This window comes from Echinops telfairi, unplaced genomic scaffold, assembly GCF_000313985.2.
Source record: "Echinops telfairi isolate 266 unplaced genomic scaffold, ASM31398v2 ScPeMD7_2291;HRSCAF=2852, whole genome shotgun sequence".
NCBI lineage: Eukaryota > Metazoa > Chordata > Mammalia > Afrosoricida > Tenrecidae > Echinops > Echinops telfairi.
The window spans coordinates 18,929,809-18,939,027 of record NW_022106189.1 but is presented as its reverse complement, the minus strand read 5'-3'; the positions used below and the strand labels follow the sequence as shown (position 1 = coordinate 18,939,027).

Genomic DNA, 9,219 nt, shown 5'->3' with positions numbered 1-9,219 from the left:
GAACTAGAAAGGCGAGGCTCACCACCCATTTATCCCTCCGCCTTTCAATTAGCCCCACATGTGATTATTGGCCAGGTTGGCAGAATTAACTAACTCAGGGCAGCTGGGGTGACTAGCTTCTTCTCAGGGCCACACCCATCTCTTGGGACCCACAGGTTTCCAGAACCCTAGGGATATCCTGAAGTTGTCGTACATGCACGTGCTTTGTTCTGAGGTAAGCCATAGCCGTCACCAAAATCCCCCCCAAAAAACTCCAAATCCCATCAAAGTGTAAGGAAGAAGCCCAGTTTTCTCAGATCCCCCAGGCTGGCACCCCTAAGCCCCTTCTCAGAGGGCAGTGCCACTGTCTCTACCTGCAACCTTCTGGGCTGCAGAAAGCAGATGCTGGCCCACTGAGAATCCTCACCCGGCCTCTTGTCCACAGCACAGGAGACCAGCATGCTCCAGGAAACTGGGCCTTCCTAGACCAGGTGGCTGCCCTAACCTGGGTCCAGGAGAACATCAAGTTCTTTGGCGGGAACCCAGGCTCTGTGACCATCTTCGGAGAGTCGGCGGGGGCGATCAGTGTTTCCAGTCTCGTGAGTTCTAGGCTTTGTGACTTGAATGAACCTCAGTGTGGAGGTCACGAAATGAGCACAATGAAGTTGGCGTGTGCTTTCATGTTGCATGAACATATGGGGCCCCCTCCAGCCCCACGCATACCTTGTGAGTTAGGGGCTTGGTCTTGCATTAGCTAGGCAGCTGCCATAGGGAGAGTTGGAATGAATGCTCTAAGTCCACATAGGGATTACACACTTGAGCACTATTTGCAGATGGTGCTTGGAGCCATTTGGGCTGGGAGATGGTCTATAGCTGCTGTGAAGGCAAGTGAGGTCTAGAAGCTTGCCCTGGCTACAGCAGCTTAGACTTCCAACTGCTTTACAAATTGGGATGCTGCGTAGGATTCCCTTGGCAGACAAGTGTCCAAAACTCTGGAAGAGTAGAAGCCCTGGGCTATTATTCATTTAACCGACAAACCTCAGTGAAAGCATTCAGGAGCCAAAGATGCACCTCACTCACTGCCCTCAAGTCCATCCGATCTCATGGTGACTTTATAGGACAGGGTAGAACTGCCCCTGTGGATTTCTGAGATGGTAACTCTTTAAGGGAGTGGAAACCTCATTTTCCTCCTGAGGAGCCGCGGGTAGTTTGGAACCGCTGATCTTTTGGTTAGCAGCCCGATATAGGAATGTTTTACTTGTAACTTAAACCAGAAAATGTACATCTCCATGGATGGTTTGCTATGACTGGACCTCCTCTCCCCCAATGGGCAGGTCATCTCTGAGTCCAAACACAGGCTCTCCTGCAGAAACCACCTTCAGCCCTCACGGCCCTCTGATTGCTCGTCTTGGGAACCTGATCATAAAAGTAGCTGCAAAGCTGTCAGACTACAGCACAAGCCTGGAGTTCTATACGTTACCCTCAAGTATTGGATCTAATCTCCTCCATACCTGACTGTACAGCTTTTCAAAAAGCTACTTGTCTTCAACACATTTGTTTCCCTGCAAATAATTTTCTTTCCTTTTTACACTCAACATTGACTGATTCATGTCTTTCATTCAATTATGTAATTACAATAGCAAGTGAAACGGAAAACACACACACACACAGGTTTGGCGGCAAACTGGTAAGACCAGAATTCCGAGGTAGTAGAGAGTGACCCACTGCTCCGAGAGGTCTGCCTTTCGGGGCATCAGTTCACAGGTTTAAAGAAGAGAACGGAGAGTCCCAGTTAATCTCAGAAGTCAGTTCTTAGAGGCAGTTAAGAGAGCTTCTGCTTTATAGCACTTGACATACAAGTCAAGTTATTTTTAGATATTCAAAATGAATAAAGTGAACTATAGTCACCCAATTCTATAGATATAACAATGGCCACCATTTCTCGAGAACTTATTCTTGGCCAGGTACTGTCTGTGAACATGGCTCTTCGGTGTTCATTCAACTGATCCCTCAGCAAGACCCTGTGATATGGACTCAAGGGCAAGGGTGCAAACTGATGCAGACAGTAAGCAATTTCCCTGGCATTACCCAGCATGGAAGTGAAGGAGCTAGAACAAGCATGCTGGGATGTTTGATTGCCAAGTTCATGAAGGACCTGGAGCCCAGAGAGGTTAACTAACTTGCCCACAAAAGATGGGTGGTATGTGTAACAGATGGGGAGTCCTTTGGGTAATTTGGGTTTTCTGTGTTCTCTCTTCAGGTTCTGTCTCCCATGGCCAATGGCTTATTCCACAAAGCCATCATGGAGAGTGGGGTGGCCATCATTCCTTACATGAAGGCCTCTGCTAATGAGAGGGACCAGGATGTAGGTATATTGTTAACACCTCTTGGAAGTCAATAGACTGCCTGTCTCCTTTTCTTCATGTGCTTGGCTTTCTTCATGGACCAGACCCCGAGAACCTAATGCTGGTCCAGAGCGAACCTTGCTTCCCTCTGGGAAGTCTGTTTCAACCGGAAATGGGTCCCAGGCAACACATGGGTCCTATGTGTCCTTTGTAACACAGCTGAGGCACAGGGATATGTGTGTGTGTGTGTGTGTGTGTGTTTTACAGTTTCTACATCTTGTTCCTTAATCTTCATTTGTAATATATAACTCAGTCACCAGGATTCTATATAGTTCATCTCTGGTACCTACTCTACTCCACAGGGCATGGGTGGCTTTCTGTCGTGTCAGCCAAGAATGATTTTGAGGCTAATTGCAGCTCAGTGGGAAAGAATACTGTGACCAATGGATGTTGGGCCTGTCTAAGGGAGGTGGGGAATCTGTTCCTTTGTCTTCTCTCACTTGTCCTATTTCTACTAGATGGTGAGGACCTCCCCAGTGTGTATTAGGCAACTATACATGCTTGATGAATGAATGAATTAATGAATGAGCTGATTCATTCTCTGTGCACTCTTAAGCCCTGAGTCGTGGAGACAACGCCTTAGTATTAATACTTTAGGAGTGCATTTTCTTCAATACCTTACAGGGGAAAACCAACACATACTAACAGCAGAAGCATGGATTTAGAAAATGGGAAAAATATCCTCAATACACAGGGAATAATGATGACAGTAGCATTACATATAAAATGACTCTCCGTCTGCCACACGCTTATTAAATGCCTACATGTCCCCCAGACCTGTGTTAGGATTGGTGGGTCGACAAGTGGAAAGGGCATATCTTCAACTCGAAGAGACTGTAATCGTTGTAATAACAAAGGTGATAACTTGGCATCCACCAGCAGGTTTGGAAAGTGGACATTGAATGCCTTCCAACTCTATACAGACTCTATGGGCACGTGCATTTTCCAAAAGAGAGGGTCTGCTGTAGTTTTCTTTGAATTCCCAGAACATCCATAATTCCAAGATGATTAAACACTATCACTTTCAGGGGACAACTCTACTCATGCAGTTCAATGACAGGGCGAGAAGGTGTTTTATTAAAGGGCTAAGTTGAGAAGAGAGCCCTTGGTGTGACAGGATATTAGAGGACCATGGATTCATGGGGATTGCAATGGTTTAAAAGGACATCCTGCAAGAGGTGGGATTTGAGTCAAAGAATGAGTAGAGAAAGAATAGAGAAAGAAAGGAGATGCCCAGGACAGTCCGGGCATGGGGTGGGCAGTTAGGCTTGAGCAGAGCTGACCAGTTGAGAAGCTAATCTAGAGTAATGTCTCAATGACAGTTAAGAAGCTGACCATGTTGGTCCCCACTCTCAGGAATTCTCTAGACTTGGCTTCCTTTGGCACCCAAGATTGGACTGCTTGGTTTCATAGGGCTGTTGCCAGGGGAGCCAATATCAACGCATTGATTTGTCTATGACCCAGGAATCTTGACTCTGTTCTACAGTCAGATTGGCCATTCCCCACCCTTAGGTCTGCTTTGCTAAAGTCAAGCAAGAGACTGAAAACGATGCAGCGACAGCCTGTCCTCGCTGCCTTTCCTTCAAAGTGTTTGTTCCATCACAGGTTCAAGGATGGGAGGGCCAGTGGGTTAGACTTCCTAGCGGAAGGATGAGCCTGTGGTTGGACTAAGGCCTCTCTCCAATGTTCCTTTTCGGGATGCTTTCAGTACCATGCTCTGTCTGATCTTGTTTTTCTCTGGAATAGTTGCAGTTGCTCGCACAGATCTGTGGGTGCAACAGGAAAGACTCCATGGCCCTGCTGCGGTGCCTGAGGGCAAAATCCTCTGAGGAGTTGCTGAGCCTGAGTCAGGTGAGGAGGGAAGAAAGCGTTTGAGAGCAGGATTTCTGTTGGGAGAAAGGTTTCTCCCCCCGCTACTTTCTTGGCTCTGGGACTTGAAAAAGATGGGGAACGGGGATTCATGGAAATGTCTATTAAAAGCAACGTGGGATATAAAACCTAAGGAAGTTGGTGGGGACAAGGAGACGCCCAACAAGATGCAAAGCTACCTCTCTGTCATTGAAAGCATCTTATCGGGAAGAACGATCACACTAGTCCCCCATGCTTCTGGTAGGCGAAATCAAGATCGAGAGCTGGAAATTCTGTTAAGAAGCCTTTGGGCTTGGCACTACTGAGAACATGCCAAAACCCCAGTTGTCTGAAGGAGGATTGGGTGTGGCTGCGACGAGCCAGGCAGGATGCCCAATGCCGGAGTCTATGAAGATGGTATTTGGCTTGATGTATCATGAACGCTTCCTTGTGTGCTCTCTCTTATCCACACACACAAAACAGAACATTTTTTAAAAATTGTGATTGGAGCAAGGTCTTGCTTTCAGAGACTCAGGAGGTATCCAGTCATGTTCAGGGCAAAATGCTTTCCTGGAAGATATCTCAGGAGGGTGTTCACACCACTTCCTCCCGTCCCGGTCATCCTCTGCCCTCAGCACTTGGCCCATGGAATTTAGCCAGGGGTTCTCCAACTTGAGTGTGCATTTGAATCACTGAGAAGGCTTGTTAAATAATGATAACTCTGGGATGCATCCCTAGAGTTTCTGATTCCGTAGGCTTGGAGTAGGCTCTGAGAATTTACCAGTACATTCCCAGTAAGTTCCCAAGTGATACTGATGCTGCTGCCCACCGGGGACCCCTAATCTGAGGAGCCCTGCTCTTGGCACTGTTATCTTTGGTAGATGATTGTTATTACCCATTCGGCAAATGAGCAAACAGGCCCAGAGAGTTGCGTCCCCTTGCCCACATCAGCAGCAGGGCTGTCCAGGCACTGATGCATTGGCCTGGACCAGCAGCTGTTCTGTTTTCCTCTCCTAGTGAATTCTGACCACTGCTAGGTGGAGCTGGCTCCGCTTGGCAGCAGTTTGAACAGCTACTGAGTTTTCTTCTCTTCCCAATTTCAGAAAACAAAGTTTTTCACTCGGGTGATCGATGGTCATTTCCTTCTTGAGGATCCTCGAGATCTATTGATTCAAAAAGCATTTCATCCCATTCCTTCCATCATTGGCGTCAATAACCAGGAATGTGGTTACATGATACCCATGGTAAGAAGCTCGCCAACCTCCCTGCTAACTGGTGGGCTGTAACAATCTTTCCTCCCGTGGAAAGAGGGTAACTGAGAGTTGGGGGAACATGCAGAGAGTGTCTTGCTTGATCTGCATGCAGGTTGATGGTGACAGGAGCCACTGTACCAAAAAGTTGGTGAATTCTATCCACTTGGTTTTTATGAAAGACAGTGCAAATGGTTGTGTCAGATAAAAACAGTTATTACTGTGTGTTAGTCCAGGTTGACTAGAGAAACAAATCTAGGGAGACCCTCATATGTGTATAAGAAAGAGCTTTATATACAAGAACAATTGAATATTGAGAAAACATCCCAGTCCAGTCCAGATCAAGTCCATAAGGCCGATATTAGCCCATATGTCTGATACTAATCTATAAATTTCTCTTCAGACTTATACAACATATGCAATGATGCGTAATGCAGGAAGATCACAGGCCAGTGGGTGGAAATTCTTGTGGATCCAGTGGTGGTAGAAGCATCTCAACGCTTATGTGGGTCTCCACGTGGCTCCTCCAGCTCCAGGGCTGACTTTATCAGCGTAGCTCCATGTGACTTGTCAACAGGAATGTTTCTCACAGGGAGAGTGTGTGTGTCTCACCTCCAGTGAGCTATTTAATCTCCTTAGTGCCTCCAAATGAGGTAATCAAGCTGTGATCTGATTGCCTGGCTAAACTCCACCCCTTCACTCTTTAGTCTCAAATTGACACCAGATTATATAACTACCACATACGGCAAAGATGAAATTCAGATAGGTTTTGGAAACGTCAGTCCTCTAAACTTCCATGTCTGGATTTTTTGACTCCCAAGAATGCTCTCTAAGGTTGTGCACGTGGCAAAATTCCTAAATTGCTCATTCATCCCATGCATTTCATCGAGCGTTTACTAGAGGCTCCACACTCTGGTGGAAACTGAGGATTCCCCAGGACATAAGACACACAGTTCTAGCTTTCTGGGAGCTTACATCCTCAAGGGCGGAGACAGATGAAAGGTGAGGTGGGAGCGATGATTTCAGGGAGTGAGAAGTTGAATGAAGGGCATAAGCTCAGACGGATCACAGCGGGCCGGGGAGGACCGTTATGAGCAGGGCTCATTTGAACATGGAGGGAAATGAAAAACTCAGTTGCTACTGAGTCGACTCCTTTTCAGGGGGACCCCATATAGGTCAGAGTAGAACTGTGAGCCAGGGCTTTCAGGGGTTGCCTTTGGGGGCAGCCGTTCACCAAGCTTTTTCCCCAAGGCACTTCTGGGTGGATTCGCACCTCCAGCCTTTCAGTGAGCAGCTGAACACATTGACCATTCGCATCACCCAGGGACTCTGAATGTGAGAAGGAGCCTTGATTTCTCGACCCTAGGGTTTAGGAGGAACCTCTCAGTGGGAATCGGCTTTTCACCTCCCCTGGAACGATTAGAGGAGTCAATGTTTCATACCATCAGACCTCATCGATCAACACCAGCCTCTGCCTTTTACACGGGTGCAGATAGTTAAGCCAGGGCCTGGGCGTAAAGTTTCCTGGAGTTCTGCATCCCTCTCTACCACCCTCGACCCTCGCTGGCCGGCATTCCTACTGCTGCCTTCTCACGGGTCTTCAACGCAAAAGCCTTAAAAAAAGAGAACAATGACCTATTGTCACCAACTTCTAGCCTTCCCCTGGGCTTGGTTCCAAAGCCAACGTGTGGCCACAGAGTAGCCAGTGGGCCCCCACGGACCACAGATAACGCCAGAGGACAGCTGCCTCAGATGGGAGCGAGACCAGTCTGCTGAGGGTGCTCCTGGGCCAGAACAGGTCCCTGCCATGCCCACCCACCCCCTGGGAGATGGGCTTGCTTTCTGATAACCAGGAGAGCCCACAGAGGCTTCCCTGCTGCTCTCTCCGCAGAAGGAGGTCCCTGAGATCTTCCAGAGCTCCAACAAGACTCTCCTATACCACGCCATACGATCTGCCTTGGTGAGTGAGCCTGCACGCGTGTGCGCCTGCATGCGTGGGCTTCCTAGAGCTGTGCTCTTGGCACCAGCATCCACGAGCCACGTGCCTGGGGCCAGACATCTCTTCCTCATTCATTCATTCAATAGACCTTGACGAAGGACAGGCCCATGACGTGTTGGCCACGTTCTAAACCCTAAGAGAGCTATGAACAATATTGTCTCGTGGCCCCCAAACGTGGTCTATACTGATAGGTGGCCCATGAGCTGTACAGGCAGTTTGCTCTATTGATCTCTTTCGTCACATTTCTCTGTGGACATATTGTACCCAGTGCTGCCCTGGGCCCCACTGAGTAGGTCACGTGAGCTGCAGCAGCTGTGCCTCATGCTCTATCTGCAATCTGAAAAGGCCTGTGTTCCGAAGCACACCTGGGACCAGGGGCTTCACTGCGCGCCAAGCACTCACTGTGCCGGGTGCTTGAAAGTCCAGGGCCCATCACGTTTTTTTATTCATTCAGGAAAGGAGCTGGCCATTGGCCAGTTTCACTCTAGGCATTTCTTCTGTTTTTCCTCCCGTTCTTCCATTTTCCGTGAACATGTTCACATGACCCAGTTACTCATGAAACAGATGTGCAAGTGGCCATGCTCCCCTGGGCCCCAGGGACCCAATGATAAGCAGGCAGTCTGTCCCCTTGTGCTTGAGAGACGGTTGGGTGCTTAGACAGGGCGAAGTCCTTCCATGCAGTGTTAGATGAGCCAGAGTGGAGGTCTAAGCTGGCAGCTCCCCCAGGGAGAAATGTGTCTGAGACTGAGTGCCCTTGGTCTCTTGAAGATGGAGGGGCACGGGTAAGCGAGGCTGGGAAAGCAAGACGAGCAGGAGTAGAGGGATATGTGCAGGTCAAGGTAGAGGGTCAACCACAGTAGGGATGTTCTCACCTATGGACACAGCAAGTATACACTTCATTTACACGGGCCAGCCACAGACAGGGAGGTGATATGAATCGATTTGCATTTTGACTTAAAATTCAGCCTGCAAGTCCAAAATGGGTGCAAAGAAGCGCTCGATCATTAGTTACCCGCTCCTTATCTCCTTTACAGGAGGCCTGGTGGCACTCTGGGTCAGGCAGCTGTGGGCTGCTGTCAAGTTGGTCCTGAATCAGGGGAGCCCCGTGTGGCAGAGTAGAACTTTCCATTAGGGTTTTCTGGGCATGAAGCGTCATGGAAGCAGATGGTCAGATCTTTCCTTCCCCAGCACCCAAGGGTGGACTCAAACTGCCATCCAAGAACGCCTCAGGGCCTTGAGATCTTCCACTGATCCTAAGATGCACCAGTGACCCACAGGACTATAGTCTGTCATCATTGATAAAGTAGACTCTTACAAGTGAGCATTCCTAGATTCGTCATGTTGAATCCCCCCAGAAGGAGAGCTCCCTGGCTGCAAAGCAGTTCAGAGTGGAGGCAGGAGTGCCCTGAAGCAGAGGCAAGGGCATTTGCTGTCTCCTGGATGTCTGACCAGGAGAGCCAAGAGATGGTGAAATGGAAGCCGGGCAGTGGGCCCCCTCGGTCTGCTCTGGAGATGGCTTCCTGGAGGAGGAGGTCGCTGGTCGGGCCTTAGGGAAGAGGAGCATTTGAACCAGAGGACACAGGTAGAGCGGGTAGCTTGAGGCCAAGCTCAAGAGCGGTTTTGTAGGACATGGGTCAGGAGGAGTGGCAAGGCATGCAGGTTCCCTCTGTACCTGCTAACACTCCAGAAGCTTCTTTTCACTCTCTGTGTGGTTCTTGGATCCTCCGGAACCCTAAGA

The 9,219-nt window shown here is 48.9% G+C and overlaps 1 protein-coding gene across 1 annotated transcript in view; it reads left to right on the top strand.

The window, feature by feature from the left end:
• The window catches only part of CES5A (carboxylesterase 5A), a 25,820-nt gene that overhangs the window by 10,067 nt on the left and 6,534 nt on the right, over positions 1 to 9,219 (top strand). The window contains exons 5-9 of the mRNA XM_004704886.1: positions 425 to 578; positions 2,240 to 2,344; positions 4,131 to 4,235; positions 5,336 to 5,476; positions 7,374 to 7,442. Of these exons, the coding sequence (XP_004704943.1) occupies positions 425 to 578; positions 2,240 to 2,344; positions 4,131 to 4,235; positions 5,336 to 5,476; positions 7,374 to 7,442 (574 nt within the window). The remainder of the gene's footprint in view (positions 1 to 424; positions 579 to 2,239; positions 2,345 to 4,130; positions 4,236 to 5,335; positions 5,477 to 7,373; positions 7,443 to 9,219) is intronic.